Source organism: Ranitomeya variabilis, chromosome 5 (genome assembly GCF_051348905.1).
Source record: "Ranitomeya variabilis isolate aRanVar5 chromosome 5, aRanVar5.hap1, whole genome shotgun sequence".
Taxonomy (NCBI): domain Eukaryota; kingdom Metazoa; phylum Chordata; class Amphibia; order Anura; family Dendrobatidae; genus Ranitomeya; species Ranitomeya variabilis.
Window position 1 is genome coordinate 15,222,215 of NC_135236.1, and position 25,052 is coordinate 15,247,266.

A 25,052-nucleotide genomic window follows, 5' to 3' on the forward strand; every position below is an offset into this window, starting at 1 on the left:
AGCACAGCCATCATTTTTACCCCCTTGGCGCCGTGCGCCCCCTCCTCAGCGTTGTTTGAATCTGTCCCGGAGCCTGCGCTGTTAGGTTAGCCCTTGGCCATGCACACATGTTGCGCTGCCCGTCTTCTGACCTCATTTGGTGTCAGGCTGGCTGCGCCTGTGCGGGTGCGCTGGCCGAGATCCCGCCTCGCAGTGTCGTCTAATGTAATCCCACCGCGGGCCTGTGATCCGTGCCCGTGCGCAGTGCATATCCTCTCCTCTCACTCCCCTCCCTACGGCTTCTTCAGACTGTGCGATGTCAGCTGGTCCCTAATAGCATGCCACGGCCGTGACACCGCACAGTCTGAAAAAGCCGTAGGGAGGGGAGTGAGAGGAGAGGATATGCACTGCGCACGGGCACGGATCACAGGCCCGCGGTAGGATTACATGAGACGACACTGCGAGGCGGGATCTCGGCCAGCGCACCCGCACAGGCGCAGCCAGCCTGACACCAAATGAGGTCAGAAGACGGGCAGCGCAACATGTGTGCATGGCCATGGGCTAACCTAACAGCGCAGGCTCCGGGACAGATTCAAACAACGCTGAGGAGGGGGCGAACGGCGACAAGGGGGTAAAAATGATGGCTGTGCTGCGTCACACGACAAAGGAAAGTTCCACCTACCGGACGGTTTAACGCTGTGTGGGGACACATTTCATAAATGTTAGGTTCCGCATGTACAAGGACCATAATTAAAAGAGCTAAGTTTACCTTTTCCAGCATTAGTGCTGTACACAATGGCTCTTTCAGCTACAAACGCCTGGGGGGGGGGGGGGTTAAAGGTTTCCTTTCAACTTGCTCGAGTGCAGGCTTCGGCCTACACTCCGCTCCCCCTGCTCCTCCTGCTGACCCTGGGCTCTAACACCGCCAGTTTTTGCCCAGATGTGCTAGCTGCACAGAGAAAAACACCAGCCAATGTGTCAGTGGGGTCCAGCACCGCCAGCTGTTCCCCTGCTGTGTAGCCGGCAACGTGTCCTGCGACCGCCACGCAGACACAAGAACTGAAATTGAAGGGAACCTGTCCCCCCTCCCCCAGGTGTTTCTATGTTTTACAGCTACCTTGAACAGCAGTAATGCTGCATGTGTTCAAGGTGGCTCAGAAACTTATTCTCCTTGCCCATGTTGAAGTGAACACGTCTAAAATGTGTCCTCTGTGACCATTAAAACGTCCCTCAGGTGTGATTTGACTTTGTATTGACACACGCAACAAGCTCCTTGGTAGCGCTGCCCGTCTTCTGGCATCATTGTTTGGCTGCCTGCGCCTCTGCGGCCGCCCTGACTCACACAACGCCCCTCGGTGTCTTATTTATTGGGACTGCGAGGGTGTGATTGATGGGCAGGATCAGTGCATCAGTTCGCCTGTCCCTCCTCTCCTTCCGCCTTCTTCGGACTGTGCGGCTTCATGGCCGTGGCATGCGATAAGGGATCAGCTGACGCCACATAGTCTGAAGCAGGTGTAAGAACCCAAGCGAGAGGCGAACATATGTACTGCGCCAGGCCATGAATCCCAGCCCCGCAGTGTTTAAACTATGTCAATACACTGCGGGGCTGTGATTCATGGGCATCGCGAACCGCACCGGCCAACATTAAATGAGGTCAGAAGATGGGCAGCGCTAACAGCGCTAGGCCAGGGGATAACACGACAGCGCAGACTCCTGTACAGCAAATAACAACGCTCGGGAGGCTGCACCCAGCACCAAGGTGGGATTCTTGACACCTGTGCTGCGTCTCATTACAAAGGGAACTCTCGCCTCCATTACACAGTTTGACTGTATAAAGGGCTAAATGTTATACGTGTTCCATTCAGCGTGTGCAAGGAGAAAAATTACAAGAGCAACCTTTGACTTGCGCAGCACTGCTGCTGCATAAGCTGTGGCTCTTCTACTTTGTAACCCCTGAGGGGGGTTAAAGGTGACTTTTGAAATCGGTTCAATTAGGCTTCGGCCTACACTCTGCTCCACCTGCAGAGCCCGGGCTCCAACAACGCTAGTTGCTGTCCGGAAGTGCTGGCTGCACAGAGCCAAACACCTCGCCAATGTGTCAGTGGGGTCCAGCACCGCCAGCTGTTCCCCTGCTGTGTAGCCGGCAACGTGTCCTGCAAAAGCCACGCAGACACAACACACCCAAAGCTGCCGCCTGTGCAGGCTTCGGCCTACACTCCCCTCCCCCTGCTCCTCCTCCTCCTGCTCCTCCTCCTGCTGTCCCTGGGCTCTAACACACCGCCAGTTTTTGCCCAGATGTGCTAGCTGCACAGAGAAAAACACCAGCCAATGTGTCAGTGGGGTCCAGCACCGCCAGCTGTTCCCCTGCTGTGCAGCCGGCAACGTGTCCTGCAAAAGCCACGCAGACACAAGAACTGAAATTGAAGGGAACCTGTCCCCCTCCCCCAGGCGTTTTTACGTTATCCAGCCACCTTGTACAGCGGTAATGCTGCATGTGTGCAAGGTGGCTCAGAAACGTATTCTCCTCGCACATGTGGAACTGAAAACACGTCTGCAATGTGTCCTCTGTGTGACCATTTAACCGTCCCGGTGGTGTGACTTTCCTTTGTAATGACACGCTGCAACCCCCTTGGTAGCGCTGCCCGTCTTCTGGCATCATTGTTTGGCTGCCTGCGCCTCTGCGGCCGCCCTGACCCACACAACGCCCCTCGGTGTCTTATTTATTGGGACTGCGAGGGTGTGATTGATGGGCAGGATCAGTGCATCAGTTCGCCTGTCCCTCCTCTCCTTCCGCCTTCTTCGGACTGTGCGGCTTCATGGCCGTGGCATGCGATAAGGGATCAGATGACGCCGCACAGTCTGAAGCGGGTGTAAGGACCCGAGTGTGAGAGGCGAACATATGTGCTGCGCCAGGCCCTGAATCCCAGCCCCGCAGTGTTTTAACAATGTTAAGACACTGCGGGGCTGGGATTCATGGTCATCGCGAACCGCACCGGCCGACATTACATGATGCCAGAAGATGGGCAGCGCTAACGGCGCTAGGCCAGGGGATAACACGACAGCGCAGACTCCTGTACAGCAAATAACAACGCTCGGGAGGCTGCACCCAGCACCAAGGTGGGATTCTTGACACCTGTGCTGCGTCTCATTACAAAGGGAACTCTCGCCTCCATTACACAGTTTGACTGTATAAAGGGCTAAATGTTATACGTGTTCCATTCAGCGTGTGCAAGGAGAAAAATTACAAGAGCAACCTTTGACTTGCGCAGCACTGCTGCTGCATAAGCTGTGGCTCTTCTACTTTGTAACCCCTGAGGGGGGGTTAAAGGTGACTTTTGAAATCGGTTCAATTAGGCTTCGGCCTACACTCTGCTCCACCTGCAGAGCCCGGGCTCCAACAACGCTAGTTGCTGTCCGGAAGTGCTGGCTGCACAGAGCCAAACACCTCGCCAATGTGTCAGTGGGGTCCAGCACCGCCAGCTGTTCCCCTGCTGTGTAGCCGGCAACGTGTCCTGCAAAAGCCACGCAGACACAACACACCCAAAGCTGCCGCCTGTGCAGGCTTCGGCCTACACTCCCCTCCCCCTGCTCCTCCTCCTCCTGCTCCTCCTCCTGCTGTCCCTGGGCTCTAACACACCGCCAGTTTTTGCCCAGATGTGCTAGCTGCACAGAGAAAAACACCAGCCAATGTGTCAGTGGGGTCCAGCACCGCCAGCTGTTCCCCTGCTGTGCAGCCGGCAACGTGTCCTGCAAAAGCCACGCAGACACAAGAACTGAAATTGAAGGGAACCTGTCCCCCTCCCCCAGGCGTTTTTACGTTATCCAGCCACCTTGTACAGCGGTAATGCTGCATGTGTGCAAGGTGGCTCAGAAACGTATTCTCCTCGCACATGTGGAACTGAAAACACGTCTGCAATGTGTCCTCTGTGTGACCATTTAACCGTCCCGGTGGTGTGACTTTCCTTTGTAATGACACGCTGCAACCCCCTTGGTAGCGCTGCCCGTCTTCTGGCATCATTGTTTGGCTGCCTGCGCCTCTGCGGCCGCCCTGACCCACACAACGCCCCTCGGTGTCTTATTTATTGGGACTGCGAGGGTGTGATTGATGGGCAGGATCAGTGCATCAGTTCGCCTGTCCCTCCTCTCCTTCCGCCTTCTTCGGACTGTGCGGCTTCATGGCCGTGGCATGCGATAAGGGATCAGATGACGCCGCACAGTCTGAAGCGGGTGTAAGGACCCGAGTGTGAGAGGCGAACATATGTGCTGCGCCAGGCCCTGAATCCCAGCCCCGCAGTGTTTTAACAATGTTAAGACACTGCGGGGCTGGGATTCATGGTCATCGCGAACCGCACCGGCCGACATTACATGATGCCAGAAGATGGGCAGCGCTAACGGCGCTAGGCCAGGGGATAACACGACAGCGCAGACTCCTGTACAGCAAATAACAACGCTCGGGAGGCTGCACCCAGCACCAAGGTGGGATTCTTGACACCTGTGCTGCGTCTCATTACAAAGGGAACTCTCGCCTCCATTACACAGTTTGACTGTATAAAGGGCTAAATGTTATACGTGTTCCATTCAGCGTGTGCAAGGAGAAAAATTACAAGAGCAACCTTTGACTTGCGCAGCACTGCTGCTGCATAAGCTGTGGCTCTTCTACTTTGTAACCCCTGAGGGGGGGTTAAAGGTGACTTTTGAAATCGGTTCAATTAGGCTTCGGCCTACACTCTGCTCCACCTGCAGAGCCCGGGCTCCAACAACGCTAGTTGCTGTCCGGAAGTGCTGGCTGCACAGAGCCAAACACCTCGCCAATGTGTCAGTGGGGTCCAGCACCGCCAGCTGTTCCCCTGCTGTGTAGCCGGCAACGTGTCCTGCAAAAGCCACGCAGACACAACACACCCAAAGCTGCCGCCTGTGCAGGCTTCGGCCTACACTCCCCTCCCCCTGCTCCTCCTCCTCCTGCTCCTCCTCCTGCTGTCCCTGGGCTCTAACACACCGCCAGTTTTTGCCCAGATGTGCTAGCTGCACAGAGAAAAACACCAGCCAATGTGTCAGTGGGGTCCAGCACCGCCAGCTGTTCCCCTGCTGTGCAGCCGGCAACGTGTCCTGCAAAAGCCACGCAGACACAAGAACTGAAATTGAAGGGAACCTGTCCCCCCTCCCCCAGGCGTTTTTACGTTATCCAGCCACCTTGTACAGCGGTAATGCTGCATGTGTGCAAGGTGGCTCAGAAACGTATTCTCCTCGCACATGTGGAACTGAAAACACGTCTGCAATGTGTCCTCTGTGTGACCATTTAACCGTCCCGGTGGTGTGACTTTCCTTTGTAATGACACGCTGCAACCCCCTTGGTAGCGCTGCCCGTCTTCTGGCATCATTGTTTGGCTGCCTGCGCCTCTGCGGCCGCCCTGACCCACACAACGCCCCTCGGTGTCTTATTTATTGGGACTGCGAGGGTGTGATTGATGGGCAGGATCAGTGCATCAGTTCGCCTGTCCCTCCTCTCCTTCCGCCTTCTTCGGACTGTGCGGCTTCATGGCCGTGGCATGCGATAAGGGATCAGCTGACGCCACATAGTCTGAAGCAGGTGTAAGAACCCAAGCGAGAGGCGAACATATGTACTGCGCCAGGCCATGAATCCCAGCCCCGCAGTGTTTAAACTATGTCAATACACTGCGGGGCTGTGATTCATGGGCATCGCGAACCGCACCGGCCAACATTAAATGAGGTCAGAAGATGGGCAGCGCTAACAGCGCTAGGCCAGGGGATAACACGACAGCGCAGACTCCTGTACAGCAAATAACAACGCTCGGGAGGCTGCACCCAGCACCAAGGTGGGATTCTTGACACCTGTGCTGCGTCTCATTACAAAGGGAACTCTCGCCTCCATTACACAGTTTGACTGTATAAAGGGCTAAATGTTATACGTGTTCCACTCAGCGTGTGCAAGGAGAAAAATTACAAGAGCAACCTTTGACTTGCGCAGCACTGCTGCTGCATAAGCTGTGGCTCTTCTACTTTGTAACCCCTGAGGGGGGGTTAAAGGTGACTTTTGAAATCGGTTCAATTAGGCTTCGGCCTACACTCTGCTCCACCTGCAGAGCCCGGGCTCCAACAACGCTAGTTGCTGTCCGGAAGTGCTGGCTGCACAGAGCCAAACACCTCGCCAATGTGTCAGTGGGGTCCAGCACCGCCAGCTGTTCCCCTGCTGTGTAGCCGGCAACGTGTCCTGCAAAAGCCACGCAGACACAACACACCCAAAGCTGCCGCCTGTGCAGGCTTCGGCCTACACTCCCCTCCCCCTGCTCCTCCTCCTCCTGCTCCTCCTCCTGCTGTCCCTGGGCTCTAACACACCGCCAGTTTTTGCCCAGATGTGCTAGCTGCACAGAGAAAAACACCAGCCAATGTGTCAGTGGGGTCCAGCACCGCCAGCTGTTCCCCTGCTGTGCAGCCAGCAACGTGTCCTGCAAAAGCCACGCAGACACAAGAACTGAAATTGAAGGGAACCTGTCCCCCCTCCCCCAGGCGTTTTTACGTTATCCAGCCACCTTGTACAGCGGTAATGCTGCATGTGTGCAAGGTGGCTCAGAAACGTATTCTCCTCGCACATGTGGAACTGAAAACACGTCTGCAATGTGTCCTCTGTGTGACCATTTAACCGTCCCGGTGGTGTGACTTTCCTTTGTAATGACACGCTGCAACCCCCTTGGTAGCGCTGCCCGTCTTCTGGCATCATTGTTTGGCTGCCTGCGCCTCTGCGGCCGCCCTGACCCACACAACGCCCCTCGGTGTCTTATTTATTGGGACTGCGAGGGTGTGATTGATGGGCAGGATCAGTGCATCAGTTCGCCTGTCCCTCCTCTCCTTCCGCCTTCTTCGGACTGTGCGGCTTCATGGCCGTGGCATGCGATAAGGGATCAGATGACGCCGCACAGTCTGAAGCGGGTGTAAGGACCCGAGTGTGAGAGGCGAACATATGTGCTGCGCCAGGCCCTGAATCCCAGCCCCGCAGTGTTTTAACAATGTTAAGACACTGCGGGGCTGGGATTCATGGTCATCGCGAACCGCACTGGCCGACATTACATGATGCCAGAAGATGGGCAGCGCTAACGGCGCTAGGCCAGGGGATAACACGACAGCGCAGACTCCTGTACAGCAAATAACAACGCTCGGGAGGCTGCACCCAGCACCAAGGTGGGATTCTTGACACCTGTGCTGCGTCTCATTACAAAGGGAACTCTCGCCTCCATTACACAGTTTGACTGTATAAAGGGCTAAATGTTATACGTGTTCCATTCAGCGTGTGCAAGGAGAAAAATTACAAGAGCAACCTTTGACTTGCGCAGCACTGCTGCTGCATAAGCTGTGGCTCTTCTACTTTGTAACCCCTGAGGGGGGGTTAAAGGTGACTTTTGAAATCGGTTCAATTAGGCTTCGGCCTACACTCTGCTCCACCTGCAGAGCCCGGGCTCCAACAACGCTAGTTGCTGTCCGGAAGTGCTGGCTGCACAGAGCCAAACACCTCGCCAATGTGTCAGTGGGGTCCAGCACCGCCAGCTGTTCCCCTGCTGTGTAGCCGGCAACGTGTCCTGCAAAAGCCACGCAGACACAACACACCCAAAGCTGCCGCCTGTGCAGGCTTCGGCCTACACTCCCCTCCCCCTGCTCCTCCTCCTCCTGCTCCTCCTCCTGCTGTCCCTGGGCTCTAACACACCGCCAGTTTTTGCCCAGATGTGCTAGCTGCACAGAGAAAAACACCAGCCAATGTGTCAGTGGGGTCCAGCACCGCCAGCTGTTCCCCTGCTGTGCAGCCGGCAACGTGTCCTGCAAAAGCCACGCAGACACAAGAACTGAAATTGAAGGGAACCTGTCCCCCCTCCCCCAGGCGTTTTTACGTTATCCAGCCACCTTGTACAGCGGTAATGCTGCATGTGTGCAAGGTGGCTCAGAAACGTATTCTCCTCGCACATGTGGAACTGAAAACACGTCTGCAATGTGTCCTCTGTGTGACCATTTAACCGTCCCGGTGGTGTGACTTTCCTTTGTAATGACACGCTGCAACCCCCTTGGTAGCGCTGCCCGTCTTCTGGCATCATTGTTTGGCTGCCTGCGCCTCTGCGGCCGCCCTGACCCACACAACGCCCCTCGGTGTCTTATTTATTGGGACTGCGAGGGTGTGATTGATGGGCAGGATCAGTGCATCAGTTCGCCTGTCCCTCCTCTCCTTCCGCCTTCTTCGGACTGTGCGGCTTCATGGCCGTGGCATGCGATAAGGGATCAGATGACGCCGCACAGTCTGAAGCGGGTGTAAGGACCCGAGTGTGAGAGGCGAACATATGTGCTGCGCCAGGCCCTGAATCCCAGCCCCGCAGTGTTTTAACAATGTTAAGACACTGCGGGGCTGGGATTCATGGTCATCGCGAACCGCACCGGCCGACATTACATGATGCCAGAAGATGGGCAGCGCTAACGGCGCTAGGCCAGGGGATAACACGACAGCGCAGACTCCTGTACAGCAAATAACAACGCTCGGGAGGCTGCACCCAGCACCAAGGTGGGATTCTTGACACCTGTGCTGCGTCTCATTACAAAGGGAACTCTCGCCTCCATTACACAGTTTGACTGTATAAAGGGCTAAATGTTATACGTGTTCCATTCAGCGTGTGCAAGGAGAAAAATTACAAGAGCAACCTTTGACTTGCGCAGCACTGCTGCTGCATAAGCTGTGGCTCTTCTACTTTGTAACCCCTGAGGGGGGGTTAAAGGTGACTTTTGAAATCGGTTCAATTAGGCTTCGGCCTACACTCTGCTCCACCTGCAGAGCCCGGGCTCCAACAACGCTAGTTGCTGTCCGGAAGTGCTGGCTGCACAGAGCCAAACACCTCGCCAATGTGTCAGTGGGGTCCAGCACCGCCAGCTGTTCCCCTGCTGTGTAGCCGGCAACGTGTCCTGCAAAAGCCACGCAGACACAACACACCCAAAGCTGCCGCCTGTGCAGGCTTCGGCCTACACTCCCCTCCCCCTGCTCCTCCTCCTCCTGCTCCTCCTCCTGCTGTCCCTGGGCTCTAACACACCGCCAGTTTTTGCCCAGATGTGCTAGCTGCACAGAGAAAAACACCAGCCAATGTGTCAGTGGGGTCCAGCACCGCCAGCTGTTCCCCTGCTGTGCAGCCGGCAACGTGTCCTGCAAAAGCCACGCAGACACAAGAACTGAAATTGAAGGGAACCTGTCCCCCCTCCCCCAGGCGTTTTTACGTTATCCAGCCACCTTGTACAGCGGTAATGCTGCATGTGTGCAAGGTGGCTCAGAAACGTATTCTCCTCGCACATGTGGAACTGAAAACACGTCTGCAATGTGTCCTCTGTGTGACCATTTAACCGTCCCGGTGGTGTGACTTTCCTTTGTAATGACACGCTGCAACCCCCTTGGTAGCGCTGCCCGTCTTCTGGCATCATTGTTTGGCTGCCTGCGCCTCTGCGGCCGCCCTGACCCACACAACGCCCCTCGGTGTCTTATTTATTGGGACTGCGAGGGTGTGATTGATGGGCAGGATCAGTGCATCAGTTCGCCTGTCCCTCCTCTCCTTCCGCCTTCTTCGGACTGTGCGGCTTCATGGCCGTGGCATGCGATAAGGGATCAGCTGACGCCACATAGTCTGAAGCAGGTGTAAGAACCCAAGCGAGAGGCGAACATATGTACTGCGCCAGGCCATGAATCCCAGCCCCGCAGTGTTTAAACTATGTCAATACACTGCGGGGCTGTGATTCATGGGCATCGCGAACCGCACCGGCCAACATTAAATGAGGTCAGAAGATGGGCAGCGCTAACAGCGCTAGGCCAGGGGATAACACGACAGCGCAGACTCCTGTACAGCAAATAACAACGCTCAGGAGGCTGCACCCAGCACCAAGGTGGGATTCTTGACATCTGTGCTGCGTCTCATTACAAAGGGAACTCGCGCCTCCAACACAGTTTGACTGTATAAAGGGCTAAATGTTATACGTGTTTCATTCAGCGTGTGCAAGGAGCGAAATTAAAAGAGCAACCTTTGACTTGTGCAGCACTACTGCTGCATAAGCTGTGGCTCTTCTACTTTCTAACCCCTGAGGGGGGGTTAAAGGTTACCTTTGAAATTGGTTCAAGTAGGCTTCGGCCTACACTCTGCTCCCCCTGCAGAGCCCGGGCTACAACACCGCTCGTTGCTGTCCGGAAGTGCTGGCTGCACAGAGCCAAACACCTCGCCAATGTGTCAGTGGGGTCCAGCACCGCCAGCTGTTCCCCTGCTGTGCAGCCGGCAACGTGTCCTGCAAAAGCCACGCAGACACTTGCTCTTGTACCTTCTGCTCCACATCCTGGTTCCAGTACCGTCAGCTGGTTCCGGGCAGAGCCTTTGGCTTAGGTGCCTCCCTCTGGGTATCTGAGTTCCACCAACGTCAGGTGGTCCTTGGTAGTGCTTTCAGGCACGGGTACCTCCTGCTTAGTAACCGGGTTCCAGTAACGTCAGCTGGTCCTCGGTAGTTCCATTGGCTCTTGGACCTTCGGCTACCCATCCGGGTTCCAGCACCGTCAGCTGGTTCTCGGCAGTGTCTTTTGCTCTTGTACCTTCTGCTCCCCATCCTGGTTCCAGTACCGTCAGCTGGTTCCGGGCAGAGCCTTTGGCTTAGGTGCCTCCCTCTGGGTATCCGAGTTCCACCAACGTCAGGTGGTCCTTGGTAGTGCTTTCAGGCACGGGTACCTCCTGCTTAGTAACCGGGTTCCAGTAACGTCAGCTGGTCCTCGGTAGTTCCATTGGCTCTTGGACCTTCGGGTAGCCATCCGAGTTCCAGTTCCATCAGCTGGTTCTCGGCATTTTCTCAGCCTTCTTGTACCTTCTGCTACATTTCCAAGTTCAAGAGACTAAACACGATGACCCGGAAGAACACCCCTAAGATGACGACGACACCAGAGACGACAACCACCGTGATGACGACGACCCTGGAGACGATGACCCTGAAGACCACCCCGATGACGACGACCCCGGAGACCACCCCGATGACGACGACCCCGGAGACGACGACCCTGGAGACGACGACGACCTGGAAGACCGAGAAGCAGAAGAACAAGAGGCTGCAGAACAAAGAGCAGAAGGACATTAAGCATAACACAAAATATCAGAGCAAAAAAATATTATGTAAATTATAAGCAGAAGAAGACTAAGCAGTGTATGGGGGTGAGTCCGTTCCTCCTCGTGGTGCCCCTGGATAAAGCCTGATGCTGCAGGCCAAACTGAACGCGGACAAATGTAACTGGTTTGTGACAGGCAGAACGGAAGGTGTAATCTTCAAACTTTTATAGATAACAACTACGGGAATGCCTGTCACAAATAAGAATATGATGAAGAAGTTGAATATGATGAAGATAATAGTAAAATAAAAAGAATATGAACAATGTAACCCAAAAAATAATAGGTAGAAGATGAAGAAGAAGATGAATAAGGTGAAGAAGTTGATGTCAAAGAAGCTGATGATGAGGATAATTAAGAAGAAAGCGTGGGAGAAGTAAAAAAGAAGGTGAAGGGCGTGGAAGTAGTGAAACATCAATATCTGACATAAAAAAAAAAAAAAATAACATAGTCAAATTCTTTCTAACGCCGAACTTCATAAAAAAAAATTAAAAATCCTGCTATTCTATTACATTGGGCTAAACCTCTGTCCCTTTAATATCTCCGCCACGTCCCCCAATACATCCTACATTATTCTTAGTTGTTTTCCTTCATGTAGAATGAACCTACAAGTTTATAAAGGGTTTATTTTAATTCCGATATTTTCGTCCCATTGACTTGCATTGGGATCGGGTATCGGTATCGGATTGGATCCGATATTTTGACGGTATCGGCCGATACTTTCCGATACCGATACTTTCCGATATCGGAAAGTATCGCTCAACACTAGTGAGGACTGAAATTATTACTGCATTTGTGTATAATTTTGTTTAATCTCTATCCAGACCTAAAGACAATAAAGCAAAATGGTGGCCATTGGGACAAATCTGATGCAAATTAATTTTGTCTCAAATTGATTCACTAATCTCTAGTTATGAACAAGTCCAGTCAAATGCAGCTTGCCGTCACCCATTTTACAAATATGAGCATACCAGTTTATCATATTATGGTCAGAGATTAACACTATTTTCCTCCACCATGAACCATTAGGCAAGATATTGTGAAACCATAGGGAAATGGATGGTAATTGTGCTTTTAACCTATGCCCTTGTATCTAATTAGAAGTTTGACTGGGAGTGTGTGAAAGTTTTACCTCCAGTGATGTGTTAACCTCTTTATTTCACATTATTATCTCTTTTCAAGTTTATTTACAGATTAATATGGAGAAAAAACTCTACAAAAGTTCACATTCATGTCATTGCATCAATATCTACAACATTTCCAAGGAAAAACCAACTTGATGAGGAACTTCATACTCTTCTGAAGCTGACGGAATGGCCCCTACCTCCGGACAATACCATTTTGGAGTGTTCTACCCACCCCCAAAATTCTACATTTTCCTTACTCCATCCCCGCTCTACCTATGTTGTGGGAGAAAAGTTGGAGGTGTTTATCATAGCCAAAGACCATAAAGGTCAAGCAAAGAACTATGGTGGAGATTTTTTCCATGCAAAGCTTCACTCCCCAAGCCTGAAAGCTGGAGTTAATGGATTTGTGACAGACAATCACAATGGATCCTACATTGCTTCCTTCATTCTTCAATGGCCTGGTGAAACAATGGTCTCCATAAAGCTCATGTATTCTAGTGAAGCCATTGCAATTTTACATGAAAAAAGAGAGACTCGACCAGATAAGGTAAAGTCATAAAGAAAACTTATGAACCCATAATCTATTTGTTGCCAATTAGTTATTAAATCTTTTTTTATTGCCAAAAATAATCAGCAATAGGAATTTTACAAAGAATAAATTGCTTTTATTTATTAATAATTGATATTACCAGCATACGTTGGCTATATAGTGGTAATATCAGCTCAACAACAGTTTTCTGTAGATTATTATTATTATTTATTTATATAGCACTGTAACGGGGTCTACCGTGCTGGAGTACCTCTTTCAGTACCACCCTGTGGTTCAGGAGGTCCACTCTGCTTTGGCTGGAGTCTATATGAAGGACGCTGGCTGGAATTTTTTGGTTACGTGGACGCATATAAAAGATCACTGCTTCTCCACGTATTTCCAGTATGACCACACTTTACTCACAGGACACAGAATATATATCACACAGGTACAGAGGGCAGGCCTATTGAAAAGCGGCAGGCCAGACATACATTACAATAGCCGAAGGTCGCCGGAGCCTGCCGATAATTACTTTGGGAATTACAAAGGTGGGGGAGGTCAGAAGGGGGATATCTTGTCCCCTCTGCCCAGGGGTGCAGCCTGTGGGCTGATGCATTAGGGACATGCATTTCACATGGAACCTATTATACATACATATGACTGCACAACATATTCTGGGTGCTGGGGGGTTCCGTAACAAGCACCATTAATTTCATGGTGCTGTACATGAGAAGGGGTTACATACAAACTGATAGATATTGTTTACAGTAAACAAATTTATGATGACAGAGGGGAGAGGACCCTGTCCTTGCGGACTTACATTCTACAGATCTACATTCTGCAGATCATATATGTGCACTGTACTGGTTATCCTCAATGACATTCTCAATTCTCATATTCATTTACTTTCTTTTTCATTTGACCCAGACCACCATAACCACTTTTTCCATCCATAATGCATCCCTGCAAATTGTAACACAGGAACATATTTCACATTCCCCCACCTCTGCACAAACCATATAGTGATATAGCCACTGCCTTGTACAGCAATCATACCCCTTTTGTGTATTGTACAGTAATGGTGGCATATTTTAGTGAACCAGGCAATAACAGTAACCCCATGTGCCGCCATACAGGAATAATGCTTCGTTTGTACTTCTTCATAGTAATAAAGCTCTGTTGCCTCTCCTAAGAGTTATACAGCAATTTAGGATAGCAATGTCCATCTGTGCTACCTTATAATAATTATTTCCTCCGTAGCTCATTTAATTACACTGGTCAACACAAAAAAAATCATCAGCACAGGTAATATGTCTGTTATGGTGTTTGAGGTGCTGATTCCAAAAATATGCTTAGTTTTGCTCTATCATATAAAGTTTCTGAGATAGAAGTATTTTTGTTATTTTGTTATTATTTCTGCATTTTTAATGTATGTGGTTTTTCCTATGTTATTCCCATTTCTTTGCTTGTCTTACTTAATTGTGAATTTTCTTACAGGGACATCAGTAAAGTTTTATGGGTAGGAGTATTGACAGTGCAGTCAACCAATGACTGCTTCTCAGAAAGTCACATGTTATGGGAGGAGCTAACTGTTATGAGGCGGAAAGATTTGAGTCAGTCAGAAAAGGATGGTGATGGCAGCAAGGACTGGTATGTGAGCCTCTGACAGGAGACAGGCCTCTACAGGGATCTGAGACCTGCCACAGGGAGATAGAAGGGAAGGCAGCAGAAAGCCGCCATTGTGAGAGGATTATCACTGCATTTCTGGGAGGGCAAGTCGCTTCAGAGGGAAGAAACCAGCTCAGCCACTGAGGTGTAACTGAGTGAGGGTCTCCACGGAGAGAGACCCTGAAAGCGGCCAATATCACACTGAGAAACTGCCTGCCTGCAAATGTTCATCTGTGAGGAATAGGCTGACCCGTTTACCTCACATCTGTATATAGTTATCTACCAGATTACCTCCAGTAAAATCAGTTCTAAATACAAGCTGCCTCCGTCATCTCTGGGGAAACACCTACATATAGTCGATTGGCTCTTCACATTTTGTTTTTAGTTTGTCACCACCATTGTACTGAACTTACTCTACTGTTTGATCTGATTTAAAGGAGAAAATTGCTCTGACAGTGTATCAATCATCTGCACAGATTCTGCTATGTGACTGGTTCTTTAACACCAAAAGGCCCAAGTACATTCAATCACTGATGATTAGTGATTGGCGAGCACTAAAATGCTTGTTTGCTCGTTGATCGGGTCGTGCAAATTGGAATACTCGGGTTCTCGACCTGAGCAACGACCCCAGTGTAAGTCTATGGGAAACCCAATTATCTTTACCACGACCCCCCAGGGGGTCCTTTTAAGGTCTAAAAACATCTGAAAATGATGGAAACACTGCTCAATTGACAAAGGAACATCATGGGGTTCGCCCCTGGAAGCATTCCTGACTCCTAGTTCACAGCTGTATGCAATGTTGTCAGAGTTGCACGCCATTTTTACAGGTGCACCGAAAAACATACAAAAAATAAACCAAAATGGATTTTGTTTGGAAATATGTTAAGGTACATCCTTTCCAGGGCAATGACTTGTATATAACGCAAAGTAATTAACCCCAGACCAAAATGTTCCTCCACCACTTAGGCTTAGTTCAGACGCAGCGTTTTTGATGCGTTTTTCAACTTTAACATTGCTTTCAACCAAGACAAATGTATTCACTGAGGAATGTCATTGTAACATGTAACCCCCCTAGCTGGCCATGGGGTGTGTGACACATAAGAAGACCCATCTTGTTTCTTTTATGAAGGAGGGACTCTTAAAGTTACAAAGCCTATGTTTAGAGGGGCATCAGGCAGCATTAATATTCTTAAAGGACCATTATTAAACAGTGGGTCTCCTATGCTGTTGTAGCCTATGCAGTGAATGGCTGGGCTGCCAGGAATTACAGTGCACTCCAATATACCACTCACGAGAGGTACAGGAGGGCTTCCTGAAAAAATGTTGCATTGACTGCAAGGCCTGCCCTGCTATCAAGTCATATGCACCCAAATAAGCCTTTGAACCCAGATACTGGATGGCTACAGGAAAGTCCACTTCACATTCTTCAGTTGGTCCTGCCATACAGTTTCTTTATGCATTGAACGCAAGCGTCACCTTGACCCAAATTTGCATGCACCCAAATCCCCCCTGGGAAGAAACATGGAGGAGGGCCTCATTAAAAAAATGTACCAATACAAAGGAGCGGGTCTCCTAGACTCGTAATGCCCATACACTAAGTATATGGGCTGACAAGCATTTCCCCATGGGGGTACATTTTTTAAACATTTTTTTATGGGCATCATAGACACCCTTGCCAAAAAATTGACTGGCTGTGGCAGCATGGAACACGTTAACCCTGGTGATCTACTGGCAGTGGATGAGATGTGGAGGAAGGCCTCATGAAAAACTAGGCCCAATTTAATGTAGCGGGTCTCCTAGACTTGAAATGCCCATACACTAAGTGTATGGGCTGACAAACATTTCCCCATGGAGGTAAATTTAAAAAAAAAAAAAAATCAGCCCAAAATAGTGTTTACTGTTGAGAGCTAGGGTAACACATAGCAAAAAAAGGTGAAAAGAAGCCTGAAAAGCACACTTTGTGGACCAAATATACATGAGGCATGTCACGAAGATACCACACTGTAAAATTTGTGGCCTGTGTTTTTATTTTGGCCCCCAAAATAGTGTATAGAAATCAGGTCAAATACAGCAAATACAGTGGAATAAATCCCTGAAATACCACAATTTGTAGGCCACAGATACATCTGGCGTTTGACTGAGATACCAGACTCTTCAATATGTGGCCTGTATATTTATTTTTTACTGCTAAATGGTGTTTAAAGCTAGGGTAACACACAGCAAAAAATGTAGAATGGAAGCCTCAAAAGCACACTTTGTAGCCCACAGATAGATTAGGCGTGTCACGGAACTACCACACTGTAATATATATATATATATATATATATATATATATATATATATATATATATATATATATATATATATATATATATGTATATATATATATTTTTTTACGAAAATAGTGTATAGACCTAGGGTATATGACAGACCAAAAATTGGACTGTGTGCATGAAAAACAACTATTTTCAGACAACACATAGAATGGGCGTCGGACGGAGATAACAGACTTCAATATGTGGCCTGCCTTTTAAAAAAAATTTGAAACCACAAAATACTGTATACACCAAGGGTAGCAGACCAAAAACTTGTATGTATGTCTGAAAAGCCAAGATTTGCAGACCACAGAAAGACCAGATTTTGTGACTGGGATAACAGACTGTTTCAATATGTGGGCTGTATTTTTTACAATTTTAAAAACAACAAAATACTGTATACACCAAGGGTAGCAGACCAAAAACTGGAATGTATGTCTGAAAAGCCAAGATATGAAGACCACAGATAGACCATGCGTCTGACTGAGATAACAGACTTTCAATATGTGACCTGTATTTTGTAAAATATTCTTTATAAAGCAAGGGTTGGAAACCAAAAAATGCAATGTATGCCTGCAAACAGAGGCGTAGCTAGCGTTTTGGTTCAGGGGGGGGGGCGAAACTTCTGAGTGGGCCCCTAACCAGGTAACCTTGACTACAATTCAGTGACGCGCCCTAATAGTGGAGGAGAACCTCAGCAGATGACCGCGCTGTTACTGAAAATAATCTCTATATAAAAACCAACATGGATATTACCGCCATATGGTCAGTGGTAGATACCAGCCCTACAGAACACAGATCTCAGCACAGTTATAGATGGTGACTTACCACTGATATCCTTTGTGATGGAATCGTTCAATTTTCCTGTCATTTCCATCTGACCCAGACCGACATGACAACTTATTTTAGCCAGGACTCGGCTGCAGAGAATACAACAAAGACACATTTCACTTCTCATATTCCAGCCCAATCACCATCGATTCTCAACCTGCACAAACTCCTCATCCTACTGATACCCCAATACTGAGCCACTGCTGCCGTATGTGTCCCTATTACCGCACCTGATACCCCAATACTGAGCCACTGCTGCCGTATCTGTCCCTATTACCGCACCTGATACCCCAATACTGAGCCGCTGCTGCCGTATGTGTCCCTATTACTGCACCTGATACCCCAATACTGAGCCGCTGCTGCCGTATGTGTCCCTATTACTGCACCTGATACCCCAATACTGAGCCGCTGCTGCCGTATGTGTCCCTATTACTGCACCTCATACCCCAATACTGAGCCGCTGCTGCCATATGTGTCCCTATTACTGCACCTGATACCCCAATACCGAGCCGCTGCTGCTGTATGTGTCCCTATTACTGCACCTGATACCCCAATACTGAGCCACTGCTGCCGTATGTGACCCTATTACTGCCCCTGATACCCCAATACTGAACCTCTGCTGCTGTATGTGTCCCTATTACTGCACCTGATACCCCAATACTGAGCCGCTGCTGCCATATGTGTCCCTATTACTGCCCCTGATACCCCAATACTGAGCCGCTGCTGCCGTATGTGTCCTTATTACTGCACCTGATACCCCAATACTGAGCCGCTGCTGCCGTATGTGTCCCTATTACTGCACCGGATACCCCAATACTGAGCTGCTGCTGCCGTATCTGTCCCTATTACTGCACCTGATACCCCAATACTGAGCCCCTGCTGCCGTATGTGTCCCTATTACTGCACCTCATACCCCAATACTGAGCCGCTGCTGCCGTATGTGTCCCTATTACTGCACCGGATACCCCAATACTGAGCTGCTGCTGCCGTATCTGTCCCTATTACTGCACCTGATACCCCAATACTGAGCTGCTGCTGCCGTATGTGTCCCTATTACTGCACCTGATACCCCAATACTGAGCCGCTGCTGCCGTATGTGTCCCTATTACTGCACCTGATACCCCAATACTGAGCCCCTGCTGCCGTATGTGTCCCTATTACTGCACCTGATATCCCAATACTGAGCCGCTGCTGCTATATGTGTCCCTATTACTGCACCTGATACCCCAATACTGAGCTGCTGCTGCTGCCGTATCTGTCCCTATTACTGCACCTGATACCCCAATACTGAGCCGCTGCTGCCGTATGTGTCCCTATTACTGCACCTGATACCCCAATACTGAGCCGCTGCTGCCGTATGTGTCCCTATTACTGCACCTCATACCCCAATACTGAGCCGCTGCTGCCATATGTGTCCTTATTACTGCACCTGATACCGCAATACTGAGCCACTGCTGCCGTATGTGACCCTATTACTGCACCTGATACCCCAATACTGAGCCGCTGCTGCCGTATGTGTCCCTATTACTGCACCTCATACCCCAATACTGAGCCGCTGCTGCCATATGTGTCCTTATTACTGCACCTGATACCGCAATACTGAGCCACTGCTGCCGTATGTGACCCTATTACTGCACCTGATACCCCAATACTGAGCCGCTGCTGCTGTATGTGTCCCTATTACTGCACCTGATACCCCAATACTGAGCCGCTGTTGCCGTATGTGTCCCTATTACTGCACCTGATACCCCAATACTGAGCCACTGCTGCTGTATGTGTCCCTATTACTGCCCCTGATACCCCAATACTGAGCTTCTGCTGCCGTATGTGTCCCTATTACTACACCTGATACCCCAATACTGAGCCGCTGCTGCCGTATGTGTCCCTATTACTGCCCCTGATACCCCAATACTGAGCCACTGCTGCCGTATGTGTCCCTATTACTGCCCCTGATACCCCAATACTGAGCCGCTGCTGCCGTATGTGTCCCTATTACGGCACCTGATACCCCAATACTGAGCTGCTGCTGCCGTATGTGTCCCTATTACTGCACCTGATACCCCAATACTGAGCCGCTGCTGCCGTATGTGTCCCTATTACTGCACCTCATACCCCAATACTGAGCCGCTGCTGCCATATGTGTCCCTATTACTGCACCTGATACCCCAATACTGAGCCGCTGCTGCTGTATGTGTCCCTATTACTGCCCCTGATACCCCAATACTGAGCCGCTGCTGCCGTATGTGTCCCTATTACTGCACCTCATACCCCAATACTGAGACGCTGCTGCCATGTGTCCCTATTACTGCACCTGATACCCCAATACTGAGCCGCTGCTGCCATATGTGTCCTTATTACTGCGCCTGATACCCCAATACTGAGCCGCTGCTGCCGTATGTGTCCCTATTACTGCACCTCATACCCCAATACTGAGCCTCTGCTGCCGTATGTGTCCTTATTACTGCCCCTGATACCCCAATACTGAGCCGCTGCTGCCGTATGTGTCCCTATTACTGCACCTGATACCCCAATACTGAGCTGCTGCTGCCGTATGTGTCCCTATTACTGCACCTGATACCCCAATACTGAACCGCTGCTGCCGTATGTGTCCCTATTACTGCACCTGATACCCCAATACTGAGCCGCTGCTGCCATATGTGTCCCTATTACTGTACCTGATACCTCAATACTGAGCCGCTGCTGCTGTATGTGTCCCTATTACTGCACCTGATACCCCAATACTGAGCCACTGCTGCCATATGTGTCCCTATTACTGCACCTGATACCCCAATACTGAGCCGCTGCTGCCGTATGTGTCCCTATTACTGCACCTGATACCCCAATACTGAGCCGCTGCTGCCGTATGTGTCCCTATTACTGCACCTCATACCCCAATACTGAGCCGCTGCTGCCATATGTGTCCCTATTACTGCACCTGATACCCCAATACTGAGCCGCTGCTGCCGTATGTGTCCCTATTACTGCACCTGATACCCCAATACTGAACCGCTGCTGCCGTATGTGTCCCTATTACTGCACCTGATACCCCAATACTGAGCCGCTGCTGCCATATGTGTCCCTATTACTGTACCTGATACCTCAATACTGAGCCGCTGCTGCTGTATGTGTCCCTATTACTGCACCTGATACCCCAATACTGAGCCGCTGCTGCCATATGTGTCCCTATTACTGCACCTGATACCCCAATACTGAGCCACTGCTGCCATATGTGTCCCTATTACTGCACCTGATACCCCAATACTGAGCCGCTGCTGCCGTATGTGTCCTTATTACTGCCCCTGATACCCCAATACTGAGCCGCTGCTGCCATATGTGTCCCTATTACTGCACCTGATACCCCAATACTGAGCCACTGCTGCCATATGTGTCCCTATTACTGCACCTGATACCCCAATACTGAGCCGCTGCTGCCGTATGTGTCCCTATTACTGCACCTGATACCCCAATACTGAGCCGCTGCTGCCGTATGTGTCCTTATTACTACACCTTATACCCCAATACTGAGCTGCTGCTGCCGTATGTGTCCCTATTACTGCACCTGATACCCCAATACTGAGCCACTGCTGCCATATGTGTCCCTATTACTGCACCTGATACCCCAATACTGAGCCGCTGCTGCCGTATGTGTCCTTATTACTACACCTGATACCCCAATACTGAGCCGCTGCTGCCGTATGTGTTTCTATTACTCCTCCTGATACCACAATACTGAGCCGCTGCTGCCATATGTGTCCCTATTACTGCACCTGGTACCCCAATACTGAGCCGCTGCTGCCGTATGTGTCCCTATTACTGCACCTGATACCCCAATACTGAGCCGCTGCTGCCGTATGTGTCCCTATTACTGCACCTGGTACCCCAATACTGAGCCGCTGCTGCCATATGTGTTCATATTACTGCCCTTGATACCCCAATACTGAGCCGCTGCTGCCGTATGTGTCCCTATTACTACACCTGATACCCCAATACTGAGCCACTGCTGCCGTATGTGTCCCTATTACTGCCCCTGATACCCCAATACTGAGCCGCTGCTGCCATATGTGTTCCTATTACTGCCCCTGATACCCCAATACTGAGCCGCTGCTGCCGTATGTGTCCTTATTACTGCACCTGATACCCCGATACTGAGCCGCTGCTGCCGTATGTGTTTCTATTACTCCTCCTGATACCCCAATACTGAGCCGCTGCTGCCTTATGTGTCCCTATTACTGCCCCTGATACCCCAATACTGAGCCTCTGCTGCCGTATGTGTCCCTATTACTGCACCTGATACCCCAATACTGAGCCGCTGCTGCCGTATGTGTTTCTATTACTCCTCCTGATACCCCAATACTGAGCCGCTGCTGCCATATGTGTTCCTATTACTGCACCTGATACCCCAATACTGAGCCGCTGCTGCCGTATGTGTCCCTATTACTGCACCTGATACCCCAATACTGAGCCGCTGCTGCCGTATGTGTCCCTATTACTGCCCCTGATACCCCAATACTGAGCCTCTGCTGCCGTATGTGTCCCTATTACTGCCCCTGATACCCCAATACTGAGACGCTGCTGCCATGTGTCCCTATTACTGCACCTGATACCCCAATACTGAGCCGCTGCTGCCATATGTCCCTATTACTGCACCTGATACCCCAATACTGAGCCCCTGCTGCCATATGTGTCCCTATTACTGCACCTGATACTACGATACTGAGCCGCTGCTGCCGTATGTGTCCTTATTACTGCACCTGATACCCCAATACTGAGCCGCTGCTGCCGTATGTGTCCTTATTACTACACCTTATACCCCAATACTGAGCCGCTGCTGCCGTATGTGTTTCTATTACTCCTCCTGATACCCCAATACTGAGCCGCTGCTGCCATATGTGTCCCTATTACTGCACCTGGTACCCCAATACTGAGCTGCTGCTGCCGTATGTGACCCTATTATTGCACCTGATACCCCAATACTGAGCTGCTGCTGCCGTATGTGTCCCTATTACTGCACCTGATACCCCAATACTGAGCCACTGCTGCCATATGTGTCCCTATTACTGCACCTGATACCCCAATACTGAGCCGCTGCTGCCGTATGTGTCCTTATTACTACACCTGATACCCCAATACTGAGCCGCTGCTGCCGTATGTGTTTCTATTACTCCTCCTGATACCCCAATACTGAGCCGCTGCTGCCATATGTGTCCCTATTACTGCACCTGGTACCCCAATACTGAGCCGCTGCTGCCGTATGTGTCCCTATTACTGCACCTGATACCCCAATACTGAGCCGCTGCTGCCATATGTGTCCCTATTACTGCACCTGGTACCCCAATACTGAGCCGCTGCTGCCGTATGTGTCCCTATTACTGCACCTGATACCCCAATACTGAGCCGCTGCTGCCGTATGTGTCCCTATTACTGCACCTGATACCACGATACTGAGCCGCTGCTGCCGTATGTGTCCCTATTACTGCACCTGATACCCCAATACTGAGCCGCTGCTGCCGTATGTGTCCCTATTACTGCACCTGATACCACGATACTGAGCCGCTGCTGCCGTATGTGTCCCTATTACTACACCTGATACCCCAATACTGAGCCACTGCTGTCGTATGTGTCCCTATTACTGCCCCTGATACCCCAATACTGAGCCGCTGCTGCCATATGTGTTCCTATTACTGCCCCTGATACCCCAATACTGAGCCGCTGCTGCCGTATGTGACCCTATTACTGCACCTGATACCCAATACTGAGCCGCTGCTGCCGTATGTGTCCCTATTACTGCACCTGATACCCCAATACTGAGCCGCTGCTGCCGTATGTGTCCTTATTACTGCCCCTGATACCCCAATACTGAGCCGCTGCTGCCGTATGTGTCCTTATTACTGCCCCTGATACCCCAATACTGAGCCGCTGCTGCCGTATGTGTCCTTATTACTGCACCTGATACCCCGATACTGAGCCGCTGCTGCCGTATGTGTTTCTATTACTCCTCCTGATACCCCAATACTGAGCCGCTGCTGCCTTATGTGTCCCTATTACTGCCCCTGATACCCCAATACTGAGCCTCTGCTGCCGTATGTGTCCCTATTACTGCACCTGATACCCCAATACTGAGCCGCTGCTGCCGTATGTGTTTCTATTACTCCTCCTGATACCCCAATACTGAGCCGCTGCTGCCATATGTGTTCCTATTACTGCACCTGATACCCCAATACTGAGCCGCTGCTGCCGTATGTGTCCTTATTACTGCCCCTGATACCCCAATACTGAGCCTCTGCTGCCGTATGTGTCCCTATTACTGCCCCTGATACCCCAATACTGAGACGCTGCTGCCATGTGTCCCTATTACTGCACCTGATACCCCAATACTGAGCCGCTGCTGCCATATGTCCCTATTACTGCACCTGATACCCCAATACTGAGCCCCTGCTGCCATATGTGTCCCTATTACTGCACCTGATACTACGATACTGAGCCGCTGCTGCCGTATGTGTCCCTATTACTGCCCCTGATACCCCAATACTGAGACGCTGCTGCCATGTGTCCCTATTACTGCTCCTGATACCCCAATACTGAGCCTCTGCTGCCATGTGACCCTATTACTGCTCCTGATACCCCAATACTGAGCCGCTGCTGCCGTATGTGTCCCTATTACTGCACCTCATACCCCAATACTGAGCCCTTGCTGCCATATGTGTCCCTATTACTGCACCTGATACTACGATACTGAGCCGCTGCTGCCGTATGTGTCCCTATTACTGCACCTGATACCCCAATACTGAGACGCTGCTGCCATGTGTCCCTATTACTGCTCCTGATACCCCAATACTGAGCCTCTGCTGCCATGTGTCCCTATTACTGCACCTGATACCCCAATACTGAGCCGCTGCTGCCGTATGTGTCCTTAATACTGCCCCTGATACCCCAATACTGAGCCGCTGCTGCCGTATGTGTCCCTATTACTGCCCCTGATACCCCAATACTGAGCCGCTGCTGCCGTATGTGTCCCTATTACTGCACCTCATACCCCAATACTGAGCCGCTGCTGCCATATGTGTCCCTATTACTACACCTGATACCCCAATACTGAGCCGCTGCTGCCATGTGTCCCTATTACTGCACCTGATACCCCAATACTGAGCCCCTGCTGCCACATGTGTCCCTATTACTGCACCTCATACCCCAATACCGAGCCGCTGCTGCCACATGTGTCCCTATTACTGCACCTGATATCCCAATACTGAGCCGCTGCTGCCGTATGTGTCCCTATTACTGCACCTGATACCCCAATACTGAGCCGCTGCTGCCGTATGTGTCCCTATTACTGCACCTGATACCCCAATACTGAGCCGCTGCTGCCGTATGTGTCCCTATTACTGCACCTGATACCCCAATACTGAGCCGCTGCTGCCATGTGTCCCTATTACTGCACCTG

The 25,052-nt window shown here is 50.6% G+C and overlaps 1 protein-coding gene across 1 annotated transcript in view; it reads left to right on the forward strand.

Moving 5' to 3' along the window:
* The window catches only part of LOC143773248 (NXPE family member 3-like), a 157,044-nt gene that overhangs the window by 66,012 nt on the left and 65,980 nt on the right, over positions 1 to 25,052 (forward strand). The window contains exon 2 of the mRNA XM_077260739.1: positions 12,324 to 12,815. Within this exon, the coding sequence (XP_077116854.1) occupies positions 12,324 to 12,815 (492 nt within the window). The remainder of the gene's footprint in view (positions 1 to 12,323; positions 12,816 to 25,052) is intronic.